At 44.4% G+C, this 25,415-nt stretch overlaps 1 protein-coding gene across 1 annotated transcript in view; it reads right to left on the reverse strand.

The window, feature by feature from the left end:
- Nucleotides 1–25,415, reverse strand: part of Plekhg1 (pleckstrin homology and RhoGEF domain containing G1) — a 135,798-nt gene that overhangs the window by 16,128 nt on the left and 94,255 nt on the right. Inside the window, 10 exon segments of the mRNA XM_038340543.1 lie at nucleotides 26–64; nucleotides 2,211–2,306; nucleotides 3,016–3,049; nucleotides 8,491–8,577; nucleotides 8,682–8,777; nucleotides 8,871–9,053; nucleotides 11,415–11,546; nucleotides 13,292–13,442; nucleotides 16,905–16,951; nucleotides 24,618–24,687. Coding sequence (XP_038196471.1) covers nucleotides 26–64; nucleotides 2,211–2,306; nucleotides 3,016–3,049; nucleotides 8,491–8,577; nucleotides 8,682–8,777; nucleotides 8,871–9,053; nucleotides 11,415–11,546; nucleotides 13,292–13,442; nucleotides 16,905–16,951; nucleotides 24,618–24,687 — 935 coding nt within the window.

The raw sequence follows: 25,415 nt of genomic DNA on the forward strand, positions 1-25,415 counted from the left end.
AACGCAACTCTATTTTTGGACTTACCGCTGGTCTTCAACACTTTGCGCGTCCGGGAGGAAGGTTCTGAGGGGGAGAGTGGAGCCAGCATTATTTGCAAATCAATACCTTCTCTCATAAATAAATTAGTAGCTTATTGACATTTTAAGAGCTTTAAAAACGTTCTTTTTTATTTGTTTGTTATAGACAAGCTTTCACGCATCTCAGGCTGGCCTCAGCTGCATAGCTGAGGATGACCTTGAACTCCTGAACTTCCTGCCTCCGTTTCCTAAGTACAGAGACCACAGGCAGGAGCCCCCTTTATGTGGAGCCAGAGAAAGAACCCAAGGTTTTGTGTATGTTAGGCAAGCACCCTCTCAACTAGGCAATGTCCTCAGTCCCGAGGGCTCTAGAAAGATTCTGCCCAATTTACTCAAATTCTCAGTGCTCACAGATACTCGGGTGCGAGCAATTCACTCTGCCAAATGGTAGGATAGGCTCCAAAGGGTCAGGAGTCACGGGAAAGAAGGGCAGGTGCCACTTTACCAACAGGCCGAGACGTGGAACAACTCCCACAGCTGCCACTGCAGCCCATCAGCTGGCAACTTACGATTTTCTATCCCAGGCTGCTCGCCTTACTCAGGCTTCAGATTCGGCCACCTCTCTCTTTTCAATCTGAGCCCACTGCTTCCTCTTGGACTGTCACCTGCCATCTGCTACCAGCTTATCAATGACTTTTGTCTCCCAAGTTAGGGACCACGATGCCATTCTCAGTTTATCTCATTCTCATCCACAAGTCTAGAAAGCTTATAGTGAGCAGACCAAGTCAGCAGTCTGCATCCCTAAGCTTGTCCCTGTTCTGTCTAGGCCTTCATTTCTCCCCTAGACTAGCACGGCTGCTGCATGAGGTGGGGGTGGGGGCAGGACGTAGACTGGACGGGGACGAGGGATGCACAACTCCTTGCCTACTTTACCTGAAGCCAGCTTCTACTAAAGGCACGGATGCTTAGTTTGTAATTCTCCTTTGCTTTGCCACAGTCACACGTGTACACAGCCTGCTAAGCCTTTGTCATCCGGCTCCTAGCTGCGGTCCTCTCTCCCCATCTCTTTCCACCCTGCACCGTCCTCTTCCACCTCAGCTCCATCCCTCGCTCCAGCCAGGCTGAGCTGCTGACAGCCACCATTTGCCCTGCAGTTTGTTGGCTCAAGTCCTCGGGCTCTGCATGGCCGATTCCAACCCTGTGCCTCTACCTCCCATCCCATCAAGGGTATCAGTCTTTGACTGAAGTCTCACTCATTCCTGGAATCTCTTTCTCCGTCTTTTCACCCTCTTTTCCATCTGCATATGCCAAATCTTTATCAAAGAGACAAGTATTTATTTATTCATTCCTTTTTTTTGGTCTACCCCACAGTGAGGGTCTTATAAAAAATCGTAATTGCTATTTATTCTGGCATTCCTTACCTACAGTAAAGGGTAAAGTGGACTTTGTTAATACTCTTTCATATAAAACCAAGATTTGAGAGCTAAGAGAACACTAAGCAAATCAAAATGTTAGGTTTGAATATGCTTGTGTGTGTCATTCACAAGGTATACTTTTTACCAGTAACAGCAAGTAGGGCGTAAGGGAGTACTTACCAATGGTGAGGTACTGTAAAAAGCAGAAGCAGTTGGTTGACACATTTTGCTTGTTTTGTTTATTTGTTTGTTTATTTGAGACAGTGTCTCACTGTAGAACTCTGTCTGGCCTCCAATTAATTGAAATCTGCCTGCCTCTGCCTGGGACAAAAGGCATGTGCCATCATACCTTGCTGGTTGACATATTTTATATTTAGCAGAAAAGAGTTAAATAGAGAGGTGTTTTAAAGAAAGGCTAGAGAGCCGGGTGGTGGTGGTACACGCCTTTAATCCCAGCACTCTGGAGGCAGAGGCAGGTGAATCTCTGTGAGTTCGAGGCCAGCCTGGTCTATAGAGTGAGTTTCCAGGACAGGATCTAAAGCTACAGAAAAACCCTGTCTTGAGAAACCAATAAATAAATAAAGCTAAATAAACAAATAAGAAAGGCTTGAGGGGTGTTCTTTTTTTTTTGTTTTTTTTTTTTGTTTGTTTGTTTTTGTTAGCCTTAGATGTATTCGAACCAACAACCAGTCAGAAAATGTCTGCCGGTCAGAAAGGTACCCACTTTCAGTCCCTCTCAGCGTTACAGTTCAACTTCAATGGCAACTTCCTGCTTACCAGATTTCCGCCTCTGCCGATGTGGTGCAGGACCTTCTTTGGAGCCACATGGTGCCTTCATCTGTCCCTCAGGGCTGTAGCAGAAGCCTGGATGGTCTGCAAAGAGGGAGGTATGGTGATCATGTAGGGTAGCCGTGATTTTTGGAATTCTGTGTTACATCAGAAACACCAGTAATGAGTAAGCGATAAAGGTTCTTGTAGATGATCAGAAGGGACTCTTTTTTTTTTTTATTTTGGATGGGTAAGTAAATGCACTGTATTTCCTTCTTCCCTCCCTCCTTCCCTCCCTCCCTCCCTTCCTTCCTTAATTGTGGTGGAGGTGAGAGGAAGGGTCCTCCATGGAGGTACACCTGACAGTTTTAGGACCTGCAGAAACTAGAAGTGTGACTAGCCATCGAGTATGCCACAGGGAAACCAGGAGAACAAAACAGAAACAAGTCAGCATCTTAGGAAGCGACTCTCATGTCTGCTCAGGCTGTTAAGAGTGAGTGAACAGCCGCTGGCTTCCCATAACTGACATTTTACAAGCTTTGAGATAAGAACGTGAGGGCTGGAGAGATGGCTCAGAGGTTAAGAGCACTGGCTGCTCTTCCAGAGGTCTTGAGTTCAATTCCCAGCAACCATATGGTGGCTCACAACCATCTGTAATGAGATCTGGTGCCCTCTTCTGGCATGTACATGTTAGCAGAACATTGTATGCATAATAAATAAATAAGTCTTTAAAAATATTTAAAAAAAAAGAACGTGACAGACACAAAAGGATAACAGCATCTTCTCAAAGAATGCTAAGGGAACAAAAACTTACGGATGGCATCCATTTCAAGTATTGCCTGCTTGGCCTGAAAGACAAAAAAAGGAGATAATTGAATCTTTTTCTCCAATTTCTTCTTTAAACTGCCAAGTGTGACAGAGATCTTATCACATTCAATAAATGGGTTTTAGAAAACAAAACATTAAAAAAACTCTCGCTATTTCTTTTAGGCATTAATACATAGTTCAGGGGACTCGAAGGGAGTCCCTCATGGAGAGTAGCAGGGACTGCCCACTCGGCACAATACAGCGAAGACTTGATGGTCAGTTTTTACTGTCACCTTGCCACAATTGAGACTCACCCTGGAAGAGAGTCTCAATGAAAGGCTGTCTAGAGCAATGGTTCTCAACCCCCTAATGCTGGGGCCCTTTACTTTAGTTGCTTGTGCTGTTGTGACCCCCCCAACCATAAAATTAGTTCATTGCTACTCCATAGCTGTAAGTTTGCTTCTGTTATGAATTGTAATGAAAATCTCTGTGTTTTTCCCATGGTCTTAGGTGACCCCCAAAGGGATTGTGACCCACAGGTTCAGAACTGCTGGTTTAGATCAAGTTGGCCTGTGGGCATAAATGCGGGGGTGGGGGTGGGGCAGTGAATTATTTTCTTAGTTTTGTTATGGGAAGGCCAACTGGTATTGGTCACAACCCTGAGGCCGTGTCCTGAGTTATATTAGAGTAGAGACAGTGAACTCAGTAGGAGGCCCACAAGTATCCCATTGTCTCCGCCCTGGACTGTGGGTGTGATGTGACGGGTGGCTCTAAGTTCCTGCCTTCATTCATGTCCCCATTATGAAGGAGTATAACCTGAACTGTAAGCTGAAACAATTCCTCCGCCCCCCACACAAGCTGCTTCTCTTGTCAGGGCATCACAGCCACAGAAATGAAGCAAGAACAAGATTGCAGCACCCAAGTCCTTTACGTAGAAACACTGCCTTTGTGCAGAGCCGGTACACATTTTCCTGTAAACTCGCAATCAGCTTTAGGTTGCTTAGCATAGCCTTGTAGATAGTTTTATACTGTATTGTTAGTCTAGTAAAAAAAAAAGCAAAGAAACAGCTGCAAGCACATGGAAGTCCAGCTGCAGTTCAGGTGCTCTCGTGTCCTAGAGCAGCCAGAGAGGGTGGCTCTCACCTCTCTGGATGCGCTTTCTCAACTCGAAAGTCGCAAGGCAGTGCTGTTAGCATCAACTGACAGACATGCACAGGCGCGGCCCCTGTCTCTACCCTTCGGGAAATGGAGCCTGATGCCTTGAGGCTTTGGCTCTCTATATGCTTAGTCGTTCTACCCAGAATACTTTGTGGTTTCCTGTTTCTGTCGTCACATGTAACTAATGCTCAGAGACTTAGAAACAAGCTGAACTCTCTTAACCCACCCTTTTGCCAACTGATTGTTAGGGGGAGTCAGTGAAGGTAACATTTCTTGCTTTCCAATGTTGTTTACATTCCCCTCAAGGATAATATAGTTTAATCTACATACACTATGCTGTAATAACTAAAATGATTTTGTTTCTAATTTGCTGCAATCTATGATATCACGCCAAATTATCTGGTAAACACACATAATTTAAAAAAAAGATGGAGGCACAGATGAAAAATATATCAAGCGTTACATTAATTTTGAGAAATAATAGTTGTCTACTTCATACGCTTGTATTTCTATTTTATATTTGGAATCTGATGTTTCTAGTTGGAATTAATTTAAAACACAAATGGTAACTTAATCTCTGGAAAGCGGTTTTCTAGTTTTGTGTTAATATTTAAATTGAAAAAGCACTTACTTCATACTTATGCTCAATTAATTTGGCTTAGTTTATATATATATATATATGTATAAGTATATGTATATGTATATATGGGGATTGTGACTAGTTCCAAGAAATTCCCTTAACAAAATTAATCCCTAAAATGGGATAATCCCCTTAAATCTTGTAAATTATTTCAGAAAAGAATTCTTCCCCTGTTGTCCACTAGGTGTCAGCTGAGGACCATCAGGGAGTCAGCAGTCTGGGTGGAGGTTGGCAGCATTCCGTGACTCATCCACAGCTGTGTTGACATTAGAAGACGGGTTATACATGTCTTGTTGTTTAAAGTGTCCCATTATACGTTTGTTTAATTTCGTAGAAATAAATATATTTTGAAAGCTTTAAGAAAACAATTGAATAGTCTTGATGAAAGATTAAAAAAAACCTTCATTTAATCATCCTACTTAAATAGGGCAAGAAATTATTTTTAACATTATAGTGGATAAAGTATATTAAATAGGTTTGTTTTCATTTCTAGTGGGGGAATATGGTTTAGAGGCTCTTTGGAGCCAGATTTTGACTTGGGTTTGAATCTGAATTTGGCCGTACACTAGTTATAAAACTTGGACAATTTACTTCCTGTTTCTGAACCTTCTATTATATTTCTCTAACATGGGGGAGAATACAACCCATCTCTGAGATATTTTACTGAGTGTGAAGTAAGTGTACTTATCACGATGGATATGTGTTCAATAAGCTGTAAATTAAAATCCATTTTAGATTCTAAATAGACTAATAACTTGAGTGAAAAGAATAATTGTACTGTGCCTGTATTAATTGTTTTAAGCATCAAGGGAAAACCACCAGGACTACATAGACCAGAAGGATGGGGACAGGCACGGAAGCTGCCTCATTTGGTACTTGACTATAATTGCCTTTCAGAATCTTATTAAGCAATTTGATTTCCCTTGGATTCTTGTAAACAGTAGGTGGGGCACATCAAAACGAGGCGCCACCTCTCAGAAGGGCATTACCTCTGAGTAACCATGGGAGAGGGCAATCACTGTTCTGCGTGAGTTTCTCTGGCCTTTCACCGTACCTGATGAAGGGAAACTCACACTTCAGGCCAAGTGCACAGCTCTACGGATTCATTTCCTGAACGCAAAGCCACTACTGTCACAGCTGCTAAAGATCAGGCTGAAAGTCTTTCCAGAACACGGAGAAGGCAAGCTGGGCATCCTGGGGTATTCCTGTGATCTCAGGACCCAGAGGGCCAGGGGTGGAGGTGGGGATGTGATGAAGAATTCCAAGTTCAAGGCTGGCCTGGGCTACCCAGTGAGACCGACCTACCCACCAAAGACAAATTTCTTCTTTCCCAGAACTCCTTCGCCTTTTTCCCACCCAGTGCCCCTCTGCCAACTCTGATCCCATTTTCGGTTCTATTTCTCTCCTCTTGGTCCCGTTACAGACATCGCACCATCCTCGTGGACGGCTGCTCATCCCTTTATCTTAGTCTTTTGCTACTTTATTTCTAGCACCCATGTCCCCTACTCCACAGTAGCAGCAGGGCAGTTCAGCCATCCTAGAACCTGAACATACCAGGATTGCCCGGCCACCCAGGTAAGGTACTAGGAACTGTTTCCAACTACAGATTCCATATTTCCCGGCAAACCAGCTGCCCATAGACCAGAAATCTCTTCCCCACTCAGCCAGGAATCATAGTCACGACAGCTACGGTCTCATGAGCACGTGCGCTCTTCTCCTTGTAGGAACCTTTCGCTTCCCCAGCTCTGCCACCCCTAGAGAGGAGCTCCTGCGTGCCATAGTCCCTTACAGCAATTTCCATGTTGCTAAGCGATTTGCCACGACACCATCACACTGATTCACGTGGCAGCCTCAGGTGGATCGCTGGTGCCTATCAGAAAGGAGCTGAGTCACCATGAATAACCAGACCATTTTCGTTAGCGTGAGTCTGACCCTCTCCACGTTCGCGCACCCACCCCATGCCTGCTCCATCCATCCAGGGGATGACATCATCACCCACACCAGCGCCTCCAACCCTTCATGCTTTCCTAACCCCCTCAGCGCTCCCCTGCCATTTCTCTTCATTCTTTACCCAGTTCAGGGAACATGTTTTCAACTCTTTCTGATGCTACCCCCATCATTCCTGTATTTACGGTTCTCCCCACCACCACCACAATGGCCCTTCCTCATCCCTGCTGCCTCCTAATCTTCCCAGACAGCTCACCAACCAACACCTTGTTTATCGCCCAGATGGCAAGCCTTGTTTTGATTGAGTTGCCTTCGAAACCACACCTTTTTGAACTCTGTGAGGAAAAAAAGTCTCCACTCAGCCGGTTCCTCATTTCTTTTTAACCCACTGCAAACACTCTCCAAATCCATATTCTGCATCTCAATGCCACTTTCCAGCCGCTATCCCTGCCTTCCTCATCAGGTACCCTCCTCCCGGTCCTCACAGCTCTCCCCGGCTGTCTTTCAAGCACCACTCCCCAATCCCCCCACCCCCGCCAGCGGAGGACTTGCTGGGATTCCCAGGAGTCCTGGTTTCCTTTATACATTCTTGTGGGCTATCCTGTCAAACTATAGAGCTTCAATCACTGCTTCTCCTAATGCCGGGGGCTGCCAGAACCTGAATTTCCACCTCCATTCACCTTGCCAGATGCTCCTCTGCTCCCATCTAACCGGTTAGGTGTCCTCTGTGAGCCCAGCCCGTCTGGTTAACTCCCAACCCCGAGCCCTTCCTGTAACTTCCGACTCAAGGGCGGTCTCAGAGGGTGACATCTGTTCCTTTTGCCTGGGTGATCCGTCTGGCATCTGTTCCCTGCATTGTGTTTCACAGGCTGCTTGGCCGACTTCCTCTACCCTAGCCTTACCTCTGCCCTATCTCCTGACCCTCTGGTCCCAACACCAGCTGTGTTTGGTAAGCAGGGTGTCACACCTGTTTACTTTGTTTACTTTGTCGTCTCAGCCCGGGTCCCCTCCTACACCCCAGCTTCATAAGAACATTCCTCATCCTTCAAGAAAGCAGGAGGCATTTTCCTTCCTCCCCCTCACTGGCTAGGGCTGAACACTTTGTCCTCCTGCCCCAGGCCACCTGCCTTTCGGCACAATTGTTTCCCCATGTCCAGCACACAGATCTGGGTTAGGCGAGCAGCTTGCTCTTTCCTGGTAAATTTCTTTCCCGCCAAACTGGGCTTGGTTTCCTGCTGTTCCCACAGGACCCAACACAGCCTCCTGAGGCTCTCAGAATTCCCTATATTTCTGTTAGTTCTTTATAAGTTTCCGTATAGCCACCCTTTGTTCTTGGGGGTAGGGTGGGGGGAAAGAAGTAGCTAGTAACATTGCCTCCATAGCCTAAGACATGTAAATCTGTAGTTGGTGCCATTGATCATTGATTCCTCTCTCTCCCCCTCCCCCCTCCATACACACACGCGCACACACACACACACACACACACACACACACACAAGCACACACACACATATACACACACTCATATGTCAAAGTTCAACCTCTGAAATGCCTTTTCGTGGACAGGATTTTGCTTGGCCATCCTTCCACCTCAGACTCCTGATTGTTAGGATAACAGGCTCTATTTTGAAGCTTGGCTTTGTTTCCTGTCAGACAGACCCCTGGCTAGGGCCTGGGCCCTTTCAGAAGCCACCTTGTGTGTTGTGTGTTGTGTTCTGACTGACCTCTCTCTCTTACCTTAGCTGGGATCTTTGCCGCGTGGTTCTCCAGAATCAATCTCTTCAGGTGCAGAACCCAGAGGCGTTTGTCTTGCTGGGATTTGGCCTACAGAGGAGATTTAAGCAGTGAGATGGGAGGCAATGCAGAGATGGTGTCCGGGCCCTGAGTACCTCTCCCATGTGGGGACCTAGGAGTGGCTGGCCTGTTACCTGGACTGTGTGTTGCATCTTGGGGTTCTTGTAGTCAAAGACACTGAAGCTGAGTGGCTCCTTTGTTATGACCTCCACAAGCATGAGGTTGCCACACTGCAGCAGAGAGCACAGTTTGTGAGGTGCACTGGGCACACAACAAGCCACCCCACCTCCAGGCCTTGCCTGCCACCCCGCGCGAGGACCCACCGGGATGTCAGCTTTGTATGTGAACGTGTCGTCTCTTTTCTTTGTGATGAGAAGCAGCTTGTCCAGGAGGAAGAGAGTCCTTTCATTCTTGGCCCTCTGGATGCGGAAGGTCCCCTCAAGTACCAGCTCCCCAAAGCTGGTGAGGTCTGGCCCCTTCCAGTTAGTTAGCAAGCTCTGGATCTCCTAAGAAAAAGGAAATTCCCCCCAGATTAAACACCAGGCAGACCGCAAGGCACCGCAGACCCAGTGGACCGTCACTGAACCTCAAGGACGGTGACTGACATCAATCACTGTTTATGGGGCAAGGCTACCAGTCAAGGGTTACCCGAAATGAATCAGACTGTTAGCTGCTGAACTGTCCATTGCTTATTGTCATACTTCAATAATCCAGTCTTATGGCTGGTGTCGGCAACCAAACCTTTCCAAAGGCGGTGCCATCATACATACCGTCCCCCTCTAACCTTTTCATTCTCATCTCTTTGAACTAAAAACCGTCAGTCTTCAACTTGAGAATGTTCTAGAAACTGAGTCTATACCATACATTAGTAACTCACAACTGAAGCCTGAGTAAACCCATAGACATTTTCTTAGGACTTTCCCAACTTTGAGTTCATCTGTCTAGAAAGGAGACGGACACACCTCGGCCACTCGTCTTAGCACTTTCAGTGGAACTGAGAGAATATGGATAGGTGATACGATGAACATTTCTCTAGGATTTGTTACATGACAAAATTTTAAGGAAGCTGATTTCATTACCTTGAAAACTGTAAATAGCCACAAGTCCTACTTAATTAAGAAAAGCCACAAGATGGTGACCATCTTCATTGCGTAGATGGGTTTGTAGCACAGTAGTAGAGTATTTGTGTAGTTTGTACAAACCCCTGGGTTCATCTTCCTACCAAACATCCAATCAAATAAGCAAGATAACTTTTGCTGGCTATAGACAGAAGTGGTAGATATGGAGTAACACTAGGGTCTGATTTAGCAGCACCTTCAGAATGCCATGCACACTGACACAGAATGAAAAATTAGCCATTTAGCCACCTTTGACTCCATAAAAGATGTCTGATATTATATTTGTCAAAAAACACTTGAATGATTAAAGTTTTTGTTAATGCTGGAAAAAGAATAAACACAGCCTGGGAGAATAAAATGCTGTCACTTCTGACTTTTGACAGTGACGTCACACCAAACTCTGGTTGCCTACAGGAGCAATCTTGCCTTTTCTTCTGACCTACAAGAAGAACACATTCTTTCCTGTGTTGGTTCAGCTGTGGCTTCAGTCTTTCAGGCTCACTTGAAGGGTCACGAGTTTAGAGATAGCTCCTGGCTACATGCTTTTTTTTTTTTAAGATTTATGTATGAGTGTTTTGCCTGCATCTATGTCCAGATGTACATCACGTGTGAGCCAGGTACTCATGGAGCCATAAGACGGTGTTAGATCCCCTGGGAATTGGAATTACGGACATTTGTGAGCCTCCATCTGTGTGGATTCTGGGAACTGAACCTGGATCCCCTGCAAGAGTGGCAAATGCTTTTAACCACTGAACCTTCTCCCCAGTTCCTTGTTTTCTAAGTGGCTCATTTTTTGAGGAGTCTAGGACATAATCAAAAGTTCCTGTGGGGGTGGAAAAGTTCCTGAGAATTCAGGGTTTATAATATTGGTACTGAACGGACCTTAGCAAACCTGTCACCTGACTGTCACATTTTAAACCCGAAGAGACTAAAATAATGTGCTTGAGATTCTTGTCTCAAGTAAAATGCAAAGGAGCTGCTTCAACCTCTAGTCGCCCCAATGGGTCACTTGCCCTATGATCACTATGATCACCCTAACACTGTATGTCATGGTTTTGTATAAACTAGTGAGAGAGGAATGTGGGCTTTAAATTCCTTAAATAGTTTGGAGAAAATTTGCTGAGCAAGAATTGTAATTGACTTGTAATTATATCAGATAAAGCCTTTGGAGACTCATATTTAATTGGGGTCATCAAAGAAGCGATAACAAAACCATTAGCTTAAAAGTGATAAAGTTTGTCCTATGTTGATGTGGGAAGTCCTTCTGTATATGTGTTGTTTTTATTGGTTAATGAATAAAGAAGCTGCTTTGGCCTGTGATAGGGCAGAGTAGAGCTAGGCAGGAAACCTAAACTGAATGCTGGGAGAAAGAAGGCAGAGTCAGTGAGATACCACAGGAGACAGATGTGCCAGAACCTTGCCGGTAAGCCATAGCCATGTGGCAATACACAGATGAACAGAAATGGATTAATTTAAGGTAGAGGAGCTAGCCAGAAAGAGGTTTAAGCTATTGACCTAACAGTATTGCAAATAATATAGTTTCTGTGTGTTTATTTTGGGTCTGAGAGGCCTCCCTCAACACTATGTAGCCACTCTAATCAATGGTCAATTTTGTCCATGCTCTGACCTGTCTTCAGGGAGAACTGGGGTGAGGACTATAAGTGAGGGGCACTACTGATGCAGCCTGAACATGTGATCTGGAAAGAGCGATGCGTTGGAGCACCAGCTGGGAACTGCTGCCTGGCTCACCTGCAAGCGGACAGCATGCTCATGCTTCCGCTTCATGTCATTGATGTGCCAGGCCACTCGCTGCATCGTGTCTATAGCATCCAGCACAACATCATAGCCTTCGGTGTCCTTGTCAAGGTGATTTTCTATTTCCTAAAAAAAAGAAATTGGTTATTAGATTTCCCCCCCATGTAGTCAATGAAGCAAATGGCTTCTCTAGGTTCACGGGTTGTTCCTGTGAGGGTGCACATGTATGGCTCAACTTTGATGTGATGTGAATTCTGGGGGGATATTCTAAGCTATGTGTAAAAGCAAAAATACTTCAAAAGCAACAAGAAGATAATTTGGGATTAATTCAGCTACAATTCTTTCCTTATTTCTTCATTCATAATATTTTATAAATATCAATTAAGATTTTGTAAGGATCTTGATTGCTCAGAGGAGCTGAGACCTTGGATTTCTGTTGATTGATGGCTATCTGATTCTCTAGGAGACTGATGTCTTATATGTCATATTAACATAGATTAGCAGAGATGTATTCTGGGAAGGTGTTATTTTTTTCAAGAATGGTCTGGACACTGACTTAGCAAATTTATCCCACTAAATCTAGCTGGTCATTAGGATTGGTGTAAGAATTAAAAAACTATTTCCAGTGTGCCTTCATAAGACAACAGATGATTCTCCAAAGAAGAGCTACTTAAGCAACTAGACAAAGACATTTTTCTGGTAAAATTTTACATATGTGAACTCAGCAAACCAGAAATGATTGCCCCAGTTAGAAACCTAGACTCATTTCAAAAGAGACACCACACACGGTCAATGGTCATGCCACCCTGAACACGCCTGATCTTGTTTGATCTTGGAAGCGAGACTGGGTTGGGCTTGATTGGTAGCTAGGTGGGAGAGATACCAGGTATGCTGATAAAACAGAGCTCTAGATTAAAATCCCTTTGTTTAAATTTTTATTTATTTTTTTGGTTGGTTGGTTAAAGAAAGTCTTATGTAGCACAGGCAGGCTCCTCACCCTCTGTCCAGCTGAGAACGACACCAACATCTTCATCCTCCTGCCTCTACCTCTAAAATCCCTCTAGGAAAAAATTCTTAATCTGGTAAACATACTAGAAGATTACAAACAGTATCTCATTTTTACTGAATGTCTATGAGCCACAGTGAACATGACACCTTACGAGATCTGGAGGCAGACAGACTTGCCTCAGGATTCTGCTCCTCAAGCCCACTGTTCTGCTGCCCTCCACTGCCATACTAAGCAAATCCTACTTGTAGAACGCAAATGATCCTCAATAGAATTTTCTCCATCTTTACAGACTTCATTAAAGAATATGAGAGGTGAATCTGAGAGCGACATCCATCTCATTTCCAAAGCCTTCTTGATTATTATACAAGCAGTGGAAACCACTAGAAAGGATCAATAGCCAGAAGTGAGGCTAAGCCCCTACTCAGAGAAGGCATTGTTCATCTGTCCGCCCCCTCTCGAGCACTTTCTCTTTTCTCTCACACGAGGGCCAGTGTAGGAAAGTTTTCCCTCCCAGCTGCCTACTCAGTTGGGTCTCATGGAAATAAGGCAAAACAGGAAGAGGAATCTGTTTTTCATTGAGATGTTAGCTTCCTGCCTGAAACCGACCCTGTCGAGCACAAGGCATTTCTCAGTCCCATCACTATCCAAGTTCCAACTAATCCTTCAGCTTGGCTGTTGTCGATGGGGCTGCAGCCCTAGCAACAAGCGTCTCGAATTCCTTAAAGCAGTTGTGAAGCATGAGTGTAGAAAACGTTTCCATATGACAACAACATTTTATGGCATGCCCCCCCCGCCCCAACTTAATAGACACACCCCAAGTCCCCATCCCTTGGCAAGAGTTGTAGCAAGGGTCGAGACTTACATGTAGAAGGAGATGATATTTGAGAATCCGCTGAACTGGTTTTAAGAGATAAGACCCCAGGGGCAGTGAGTGTTTCAGAGTTTCCTGGCGCTCCCGGAAGAACTTGGCTAGTATCTTGTTCCTCATGCACTCAGTGAGCACGGCCACAGACCTGCAAGGGAAGCACATGCGTTTTGTCATGAGGATGTCATGTTTTACATGGATGTTTGAGGTTTAAATGCCAGTCTTGGTGGAAATATCCTAAACAGAGCTAGCTCCCGGCCAGAATCCCTCGGGGCAAGGCAGAGAAAGGTGTCCCTTTGAACTAGAAAAGGGAACTGAACTCAGTGGCATAGAACCATGGGTTTGGGCTTCAAGAACACACAGCCCCATGCCAAGACACTGTAGCTTGACACGAGACATTTGCTTTGGATGTCAGCCCCTACACTTGCTCCATCCAGATGTCTTTGTACAGTTCTCATGGTGCACATCTGGACCCAGTTCCCACAGGCTAGGTTATAAGGCACAGCATCCCTGGTTTAAGACAAAACAGTTCCTTTATTTAGCACAGACTTGGCCTCCTATTAGGACACTTGTCAGCCGCCTCAGATGGCTTGTGAAATGTGCCTACTGTACCACTTTCTAGGAGTTGACTTTTCTCAGAGGAACTCTGACTAGCTGCCCCCACTACAGTCAGTCTTCTCCTCTTTCTTGATAGAAAAGGGGGCTAGAGTTCCTTCTGCAGTTCCCAAAGTAATACGTAGCTCCAGAGCATCTTAATGCAACAGTTCTAACGATGCTTACCCCTTCCCCATCAAGCTAGTTGCTAGAATTTTATATCACACACCTACGCAAATTAAAATCCTGGTGTTACGGTATAACCTGGATGCAGGTGGGAATCATTTTATTCTTTTCTTCCCCCAAGTCTCTGGCATGTTTCCAGGATTAATTGAGACAATCAGAGGGAGGCAAACAAGAAAATGCGACTCTGTGGAAAGTCTTGTCATTAACCTGTTAGAATCCCTTTGTGCTATCTGCTTTAGAAAAGACCAGCTTAAATGGATTTATTTCTCCCTTGAGTCCTGAATTTTAAAGTCCTCATTGTGTGACCTGGGCATTTCTCTGAAGCCGTCTGGAATCAAGTGCAGCTGCTCAGGAGCCTGGTGGCCGACTGGTGGCCCCATCTCTTGCTCAAGACTGGAATCTACTGCAAATCAGGGCACAGGACACTCCAGGTTCCCGGAGATCTCAGTAATAGGGCAGGCATCTGAGGACAATGGCATGACCTCCTTTGTGTCTGTCCTCAGGGGAAGGTGAGGGGGACCTACCTGTCCCTCTCCACAGTGAAATCACTGGGGCGTGATTGGCATGAAGGAAGAAGTCACCTGCCAAGGTGTGCCTGCCACATTAAGAACCACCAGCCTGGGTCTCAAGTGGGGAGAAAAATCTTGGCACTTGTGGCTTGCTAAGAAAGGGACATGGGAACATCGAGTCTCCAGGCAAACTGCCTGAAGACAGGCACGGAAATATTTCTTTGTAGATATGAAAGTCACACACTGAACAAGAACTGGATATGCCTTCTTCATTGAGAATGTCCCTCTGTTAACACGGATTTCTTTAAAGGCAGACTCAAAATCAAAACATACAATCTCCAGGAAACTGTCCTTAACTCTCCCACTGGGGTTATTTCCTGTTACTTTATGTGTCTTTAGCTTCCACTGCATGTTACTGAGTCCATACCATATTAATTCCCACTCAGGTATTTAATCACCCTTATTATACTATTGCATTGGTATGTGCAATCGGGTTCTGCCCCTCCAAAGCATACAAGCTGCTTGAAGGCAGGAATGCTGGGTCCTAGTTTCTGCAGCTCTGCCCTAAGCACGGAAGAGTGCAGCATAAAGGACAGGCTCTGAAAATCCTTCTTGCACGCATGAGCTCACTTTCCCAGGATCCCAAAACAGCTCATGAAGGTAAAGCAGAGGATTTCATCAGTAAGCCAGAAGAGCCTTCTGAAGCTTTGATTTGGAAAGTTTCCATATTGAAGTTGTGTCTTTGGATGGTATGTTCACAGCGATATGCACACAAACAGATCTCCCTAGCCAGCCCCTTTGACCGTCAGCCCCAGCACCTCACTGATTTGTCAGTTTGAACGGCTTCCCTTTTGCTTGGGAAGAACTTTTGTGGACAGGCTGGGGGCTGACTCTATGGTTCCTCTGCTGCATGGCATTTTGGCTTACGGACCATGAGATTTAGTTGATGCATCCCATAGTTCATTCTGTATCAGAGAAAAAAAGGCTTAAGTGTTTTGCAAAGTATGGGTGAGTCTATAGACCAGGATTATGGCAAATGCTTGAATACGCACGTGGAGTTTTTGTTTTAAGAGAAACCCGGGGTAAGTACAGCTGTCCATCTAAATGAATAACCATGGTGTCACATCCTGAACACCGCTTACAGAAGACTAAAACTTTACAATGGGAAGTGGTTGTTAAAAGTAATTCTGAACTTCAGGCTTGTTACTACACACTAGCCTTTTAGGCAACTCCTGGGTTGCAGGTTAGGGGTGTTTGCCCTTCCTTCCCTTGACAGTTACGAGGATTCTACTGATACTGTATTCCTGTGGACGACTTGTGCCAAGATTGACCAAGAGTGTGCAAGTCACCCCAGTCCTCTTTCTGGCTGGGCTGCAAGAGCCTGTTGATCATGACTTCACAGAAAGATCCAGAACTTTATGAAGATACCGTGGTGGATGGCCTGAGACTGGAGCAACTTGGTTGACATCCTCACCAGGCCATTTGTCAGCTACAGGACCCTGTGGAGTCAGTTTGTCATGGGTCTCTCAGCACGGTCATCCATAAAGTGGGAAGAAGGAAGGGGTGGTGATGGATTTGCACTTGATAAGACTCTATTGGGTTTCTAGCACTGGGGTGGGTGTCCTGCATCCCTTTAATCCCCCAGAATCTCTGCATCACTGTGCATGCTTAACTCAGCATTTGCTTTTATAGCTTTTAACACTGCTGAGGACAAAAAAGCCCAATAAATGTCTTGGGGAGAGGAAAGAAATGCCTAGAGCTACATGTAGCCTTGTCTTCTGGCTCTTACTCAGCGATCAGTACATTGTCCAGGCTGCTGCTTGAACTGCTCCCCCACCTCCAATCTTAGATACGAGCAAAATGGAGCCAACCACCCCTGGAGGCTGGAGGCCCCCCTTCCTCATGCTGACTGTTCAGGACCCGTCCTTGCTGAACTTTATAAAACTTGGGAAGCTCATAAAGCATACCAAGCAAAACCAGAACTTCTTTTTCTTCCTAGTTATATTATACAAACATATCTTCAAAATGTGGCACACATAATGGAAGGTTAACAGAGAAGTAAATAGCCCTGTGCAACAACAAAGATATGTCAATTTTCTTTTGGAGCCGTGTTCCTGGTCTTACTCTACGTCACACATGATTTTTCCCCGTTCCAGCTCCACAGATCCTCCCAGTCCAAAAGGCACCAAACAATATCTGGGATCCACCGTTCTTCGCATTTTTGCATTTCCTCTGGTCTTCAGCACAGTGCCAGGCATACACTGCATCTAATGACTTGAAATAGAACAAAAGGGAGAGCGCCACCCCTTTCCAAGCCATACCTTGGGTAGTTGGTGCAATACTGAGTATAAATGTGGAACTCTTCACTCTGCGAGGAAACAAAAGACACTTTCATAAGCCCAGGAGCACAGACAACAGCGTTCATTCAAAAACAATACCAGCAACAGCAGTTAGGCTTCTATTGTTCCAATCACATTGGTCCGCCCCCTGAATCTGTGTGGCCATCATCTGTGCCCACTTCTCTTTACCCAGAATCCATATAATGCAATCCATATTGCATTAAGTGCAATAAACACTTTGAATACCTATTGTGTCCCAATGATTCTGAAGACAGGAAGAGATGAAAATAAAGTTTTTGCCCCAAGGTGTTTATGGACATATAAGTAGGTTATATTTACACACCATACAGTAAGACTATGCTGGAGTACACATGAGAGCTGCTGCATACGCTCAAGCCCTGTATATGTAGTCCTCTCTTCCCATGGCTACTACTGTTTTTCCCTCTGCATAGCCACTGCCTTGGGAATGAGTCTAAGCTGCATTTCTTCCAAGCAGCTTTCCTTGAGCTTCTGGGTTGAGCCAACTGTTTCTAATTGTGGCCATCCACCATATCTAGCATTCATGTCTGGGAGCACTGACCAAATGGCACTGATGTTTTCTGTGTACCTATCTGGCTCATCATGGTCAGGGCAGGGGCCACATTTGTCTTCGTGACAGATAATCCCTGTTGACTCCTCTCTCCTACTGAATATCACCTGAGAGCGGAGCCCAAGCCTACCCACCTACATGCATCTTAGCACAGCAGCCATCTCTCAAAAGCAGTAAGGTTTGATTAGCAAATGGATCCCATTTGACCTTCCCTAAAAGCTTCACGTCCAAGGCTATCTTAGCTTCCAGATGTGAATTCATATTATAGGAAATGATACATTGATACTCACTGAGTAGGACATATAAATATAAAACAAACATTGTTTTCTTATCTTATTTCACCTAGTAATTAGGAAATCAGTCAGACATTACAAACTGGATCACAAGAGAAGGAAATAGAGCACACTTAGGTCAATGAAGAACGATGACAATTATGTTTTCTGAAGAGATAGGAGACTGGCTTTTTCCTTCTGTGGACTGCGTTGAGGAAAGAAATCAATTGTCAAGTCAGTCATGGTGGTACAAGGCGGGGCCAGAAGGACTGGGAGCTTGACGTCTGCTTGGACTGAACAGTAAGACTGTCCAAAAGAGAAAGGAGGGAGGGACTCATAGAGGAAGGGGGAGGAGAGAAAAGAGAAGGTGAAGAAAGAGAGGAGGAAGAAAAAGGGAAGAAGGGGAAGGAAGGGTGAGAAGGGAAGAAAGGGGAAAAAGTTTTTACATGGATTTTAGCTAGCCATGTGGGCGCCAATTGTTGCAAGGAGTGGGCTGCTTGTTCATTCCGGCTGCTTGGCTAGCTTAGCCCCGAAATAACCATATAGAAATGTATTAATTAAATCACTGCTTGGACCATTAGCTCTAACTTCTTATTGGTTAACTTTTACATATTAGTTTAACCCATTTCTATTAATCTGTGTATTGCCATTGTGACTTATTGGGGAAAATTCCCAGGGTCTGTCTCCGGGGGACCCATGGCATCTCTCTGACTTTGCTTTCTTCCTCCCAGAAATTAGTGCCTAAGTTCTCCCTTATCAGGCCAAGGCAGTTTCTTTATTCATTAACCAATTCAAGCAACACATAGAAAGAAGGACCTCCTACACCATACTTTTTATGTGTATGGGTGTTTTGCCAGCATGCATGTCTAAGAGCCACATGTAAGCACGGTGTCCTTGGGGCTCAGAGGCAGCTTCAGCTCCCTTGGGACTAGATTTGCAGATGTTTGTGAGCTACCATGTGGGTGCTGGGAATCAAACCTGGGTCCTTAGGCAGAGCAGACACTACTCTTAATCTCTGAGCCGTCTCTCCAGCCCCTGTCTCTAAGCATTAGTCAAGAATCATCACAATTCCATGGTCATCCTTAAATAATTCCATGATATGAGGTGTGCCAATAACTGTGCATATTTCCTTGTTTGATTTTCTTTCCTCTCCCAGTTCACTGTTTGACTTAAAGCCCACAGCAAATGTTATCAACTGGTTGGTTGTTTTTGCTCATTTGCTTGCTTTGTAACACTGGGCTGGAACCCAGCATCTCAGCGTCTTTGGTGAATCCTCCACACTCCATTGATCTTTATAAAGTCTTGACTGTTTTTTACCTTGTAATTTAGTTGCTGCAGAAACCACAACATTCATTCCACCCATGAGGTCCCTGTCTCAGTGGTCCTGGTGACACACTAAAGGCTCCTCTCTGTGTCCTGTTCGTTGCACTACTGAATGAAGTTTACTCAGATGGAGGTTTTATATTTTGTCAAAATCCACCATAGGTTGCACTATACTCCCATCAGGGGGCGCATATGCCTGGACATCTTTTTTGGTATGATGTTAACAGCCATTGGTAATTAGTATTTAGGTCTGATTCTAAGGGTTACTAATGGTGATGTTTCTAGTTCAGTTAGTCCTTCTTTATTTGATATTCTCAGAATAATGAGTTGGTTTCTTAATATCCCATAAAGAGCCTATCTGAATTTTAATGCCACTGTAAGTTCATAAACAGGAACATATTTATTTAATGAGGTTCAGTTGTTTTCAATGAACTGTCTTTGCTTGTTATATAAGTTAGGGTTCTCTAGAGGAAGAGAGTTTATAGAATGGATCCACCCATCCATCTAGGAAGGAATTTATTAAAGTGACTTATAGGCTGTGGTTCAGTAAGTCCAACAATGGCTGTCTGGACATCAATGGAACGTCTGAGAATCCAGTTCAGTCTATGATTCTGGGTGTCTCGACTGGTTTTCAGTATACATCAGAATCCCAAAAAAGTAGGTTCTAATGCCAGTGAAGGAATAGACTTGCCAGAGAGAGTGAGAGCATACAGCCAGAGAGAGAGAGAGAGAGAGAGAGAGAGAGAGAGAGAGAGAGAGAGAGAGAGAGAGAGAGAGCGCTTCCTTTTTCCATGTCCTTTACATAGCCTGCCAAAAGAAGGTGTGGCCCAGATTAAAGGTGGATCTTCCCACCTCTAAAGATCTGGATTGAAATTGGATCTTCCCACTTCAAATGATTTAACTAAGAAATCCCTCACAGGTGTGCCTGGATAGTTAGGTTTTGGTTAATTCCAGAGGTAGTCAAGTTAACAACCAAGAATGACCATCACACTGGTGTTCAAATGACGAGTAGGCACGTCTCCTCTGATGCCAGCTTTCGTGTGTCTGTGACATGATACTTCAGATACTTCATGGTTTATGTGTGATAAAATATTCCAGAACATCTGGATTTCCCAACAACCCACACCCATGCTTCCCAGGAACCCTGGCCCTCTGTAGCAAGCAGTATTTGGAGACCAGTCTGGGTGTTAGGAATGCTCTAACTATTGGGCTTATCATTATTTTTAGGGCTTTTAAATGGACAAAGTTAGAAATATTGTTTTTGTAAGAGATTTTTAAAGAAGACTTGGTCCATACTATTGCAATATCTTAAAAAAATGCTAAGAATCCAAATCTTTTGAGAACGAGGAGGATGAAACAAATGGAAAACTCCACACCTGAGTTCATGCACTGGGAAGCAGCAGCCAGAGCTGCACTGAAAATATTATCTGGAATCACTTGAGCCTAGGTGCAGAGGAAGCGTTCCTGTATTCTGTGTCCACACTTGCATTTTATCCCTAAGATGCTGTGTTACGTACACGAAAAGTTCCAAAACCTGAAAACATCTGAAATTGTTCTGGTCCTAAGCATTTGGAATAAGGGTGACAAAATACCTGTCATTCAGATTCAGAACCGCAGGGTTAATTATTCTGGAACATTCCTGCTTCTATCTTTTATTTCTCCTGGCAGTTTCATTCCTCAAGGGCACTAACATTAATACTTGCTTGCATCATCCCAGAGCACATTATAATTTCCACAGGAGAACAGGGACATAACCATAAACACGTGTTGGGTGTATTTTGGCCACCACATATTTTTCAAGTCCATTAGAAATCCCTTTGCATGGCTGCCTACCAACTGCACACACCTTTTTGTGTTTGCTTCACTTTACTCTTGGTGTATAGAGCTGGTTTTTTAAAGCCTTAATTTGGGTTTTTCAATTATATACATGCAAATCCAGGTTTCCATATAAAGACATATTCAGAGAAGTTAACTCATTCTGCTCCATTCTAGGTGAGTCCTTCCTTTCCTCAATTTTCTTGTTTGTTGAAATAGAGTCTCATTGTGATCCAGGCTGGCCTCAAATTTGCTATGTAGCTGAGGATGGCCCTGAACTCCTGATTCTCCTCTTAGATTTCAGCCTCCACATCCAGTTCCTTTCTCCTATAATTTAAATCTTATCAGTCATCCTGTTTTTAAACACAGACATCCCTTTATCAGATAATCAAATCACATGTAGGAGTGAAATTAAGTAGACATCATTGAAAAGTTTATGAAAACAGATAACTGGGCTGAACCCCAATTTTTCCTTTACTTGGTTTCATTTCTATGAAACTCCCCTGTGACGCTGATGTCACAGGTACAGGGACCGTGCTTTGAGAAACTTGTGCTGGGCACACTTAGCGGCCTCCCCCTCCCCCAAGCACTGTATGGAGACATTTCTTGTTTGCTTGCATAGCTCCACTGTACTCCATTGTTTGGTTGAGCATACAAAAGATTATTCAAGCAGGGTTTTGTTTAGGTTGTCTGTAGTCTTTGGAGTCTCAAGTACCAGTGCCAAGTATCATGTCAGACGTGTTGACATTTTGTCAGTTTATCCTATGAATAGCTTTCTGGCAACAGGATTGGTAGGTGACAGGGTAAAGTCCAATTTCTAAATACTAGATTCAGCCAGATTCCGCTCCATAGTATCTGGGCCAGTTTGAATCTGTTTCCTCACAGCCTAAACAGCGTTTTAAACCTAGTACCACATTTTCCAATATAGCACTTTATAATTCCTAAATTAGCTGTCTACTTCTAGGCATCGGAGAACATAAATAACTTGAGTTTTGGCCTCTCTTGACAAAGTATAGGTTCTATGGGCCATGGACCTACAGGTTCACACAGCAAATGCTATCCTATGAGACTAGCAAACACCTGCCCCACTACAGCCTCCACTTGGATTCTCTATACATTGAGTTAGACATGTGTTGGCTATGCAGGATGGCCCTGCCTCCAGGGATGAGAAATGCAAAGGTCCTTCAGCAAGCACACAGCTGACTACAGCTTCCCCCACTGCTCCACACTGACTTGGAGTCACTGGTCTCTCACCCTGGGATAGACCAGCATCCCTATCCTCACACTTTGAGACCTTTAGATTATAATTAGCATGCAAAAGGAAGTAATTATGCAAAACGCAAAGCTTTAGCATACAGGGATGCCAAAGAGAGCACACAGGACACCCAACCGCTGCAGAATGGGTGACAGAGGAAAGAAGTCCGTGATGTTAGTGCTTTTCTGCCACAAATTCTCTCTCTTTCTCTCTCTCTCTCTCTCTCTCTCTCTCTCTCTCTCTCTCTCTCTCTCTCTCTCTCTCTCTCTCTCTCCTCCCCCCTTCCCTTACAGTCTTTGGTTCCAGCGATGTTTTCTTAGCATGGGGAACATGATAGTGACTTTACACGGATTTTCAATACCAGAAATTTCTTGATGATAATTCCAACATGTGGCAAGTGCGTATGCACGCACACGTGTGTGTGTGTGGTCTGTGTGTATTATGTATATACATGTGTGTGCATGCACACATGCATTTACATGCTCTGAGTATTGGTCCCATCCTTCTGTGTGAATGAGTTCTCATTCTCCTCAGCTATGAAAGAAGGATAGCACTTGTGGGAGGCGACTGAGCACGAGGGGAGAGGAGGCTGAGGGGAACTAAAAAGTCAGGCAATCGCTCCTTCAGCTGCCCAGGGTAAGCTGTGCTGACAGTCCAGTGATGGATGAGCATGAGAGTGGCTGAGAAGGCAATCTGGGGACAAACTTAAGTTTTTCAAGATGCTCCCAGAGTCCTGAGTGCGGATCAATACACATGGGGCATCAGGCCCAGGAGAGAACGCTTATTGCTGTCCCTCAATGTCCTCCTGATTCTTCTGGAAGCAGTTGGTAAGATGGAACAGTATTTTCTTTCTTCAGCTAAGGACTTCATTAGCCTACACACACCACACAAGGAAGCCAGGCCAAAGATGGTGCTCTGTGTAAGCCCCAGCGATTCCCATAAAGGCAAAGTCAACTGCCAGCTTTACCTCTTTTGCTAATGACCTCTCAATTAAAGCAATTTTCCATCCCTCCCTGAGAAGAGCAGCTGGTGGCGGTTCAGAGAGACGTAACCCCGTCTAAATGTCAGGGTGCTGAGTGAGAAGTGGACCGCACAGAGCCGGCACGCCCTTCCGACTCCTGCTCCCGTGTGAAAGAGTCGAGCTCCGAAGTTGGTCTTCTAATTAAACTTGGCAATATTACAATGAAAAATGAGATTTAGGAGTTGGCAGGGAGGCACATAAACAAACTTTTATGTGAGCAATTAAGCCAGAGTTAAGCGAACGCTGGAAGCACTTTAATCAGCTCGTGACTACAGTTAGGAGTAGAAGCCGAGCATTCTCTAAGACGTCAGTATTGCGCAGATGCCTATCTTCTTTGAAACGCTCCTTTTGCTTTTACACCATTTCCCCTGTTTTCATTTCTTTCATTTCCTACCCTATAAGAGAATCCATTACAAAGAGGGTGGCTATGGAGAAAATATTGTGTGTGTAAGCATGTGTGTACCAACATTTTACATGGGAACCCACACAAAGCTATGAAAAGACAGGAGGGGTTATATACAGGCCCACTGAGTGCCCTTTAGTGGTTTCATTCAAACCCAGAGAGCTGTTAACTCTGCATTCCCAGCCACGAAGATGGGTCTGTGGCCACCAGAGCTAACTGTGTGGAACAATCTAGAGCCAGCAAAGGCTGGGGTAACACCTTAGTCATCTTGGACTCTTCGGGGCTCTAAATGAGATGCTAATAGATGGTTGGTTTCAAAGGACTACTATGAACCTGCTTCAACCTCGCCCACGTCAAACCTTCATACGGAAATCACATAAAGTTCTTCTGCAAGTTGATTTCTTCTAGAGGTTTTCCATAGAAAAGTTGTTGAGTCTCAAAGCGAAACTTGAATGAGACAGGATACTGTGTGTGCCAGACAGCAGCATGGGGACTACTGCGGGACATCAGCCTTCCAAGCTCAGAGCGTGAACTTGCTGACACCTGTCTTCCTGTCAAGTCCATGTCAAGTTACGTGACACAGAAGAAGAACAGGAAACCCAGGGTACTTTTAAGACTTAGGAAACCACTTTTGCTCTTCTTTACCCCTTAAAGGGTAACAGCATCAACCAGACTAGTACCACACCTAACACAAACAAAACATGTAGATTCTTGGGAACTTTTGGAGTGAATTTAGAGGTATGGTATATGGATCTATATGGATCCTTTTTTTTTTTTTTTAACATTCTCTATTCTGGATTCTCCCATCTCAAACTTTAAGGCTTTCCAAGAAAAGAATTAATATCATTATTCAACTACCATACATACTATAGGAATACTAGAGCTAACAGACCCCTCCTCTATAACTGTGCACACACACACACACACACACACACACCACTGATCCTAACTTTAAAACGAAAACAAGCTGCACATGCTGTCTGCCTTGGTTGGCCCTGAAAAATGAATGGGGCTTACCTTGGACACAAAACATTCTGCTATGGCCACAGGATCATTTTCACAGTTTTCCAGATCTTGAAGAAGTTCACTAATAAAATAAAACAAAACACATAACACATAGTCAGGAAGTATTAGATAGTAGTCTTCAGGTTGAGGACATTTTATGGAATTTAAAGGTTTAAACCTTCGTAATGGCATTTACAAGGACTCAGGTAATTGGGCCACAGGTCTATTGCCACTGTGTTCAAGGCTTAGTTAAAAGATGCCCAAGAGCAGGTGGAGCAGGAGTTTAGACACAGACTGGACCAGTAGTTCCCCCACCAGAGATACACCTGCATAAGAGTTATTTCCCAGACATTTGTTGTCAGTTGCCAAAGTTGCTTACACACATTCCATGTTGTGCAAGGTGCCAGCATGCATGTGCATATACGCATACACACACACACACAAACACACACACACACACACGAAGCAAAGAGGGATAAGTTCCCAGTTTCAGTGAATTCTTGTTGCATTTGAAGACTAAGATGCTCAAATCATGCTAACAAAATTATCAATAAAGGGAGTGTTTCAGAGGACAGATGCTCCACAAGAGGCGGCATCTGCTGAAACACAAACTCATAAAGCTCTAATGGCAGGACCACCGCGCTGTGTGGCTAGCGATCTAACTAACCGTTTAAGCTCCCAGTGTTGCATACAGTTTTGAAAGTGGAGTTGCTTGCTCACTAGATATTCTTGGGGTAAGTGGCACATTTCCGAGTTGCATTCCCTACACAGTGTGATTTAATGTCAGGTGCTTATTTTTTTAAATGTTAT

This window comes from Arvicola amphibius, chromosome 8 (genome assembly GCF_903992535.2).
Source record: "Arvicola amphibius chromosome 8, mArvAmp1.2, whole genome shotgun sequence".
Classification (NCBI taxonomy): Eukaryota; Metazoa; Chordata; class Mammalia; order Rodentia; family Cricetidae; genus Arvicola; species Arvicola amphibius.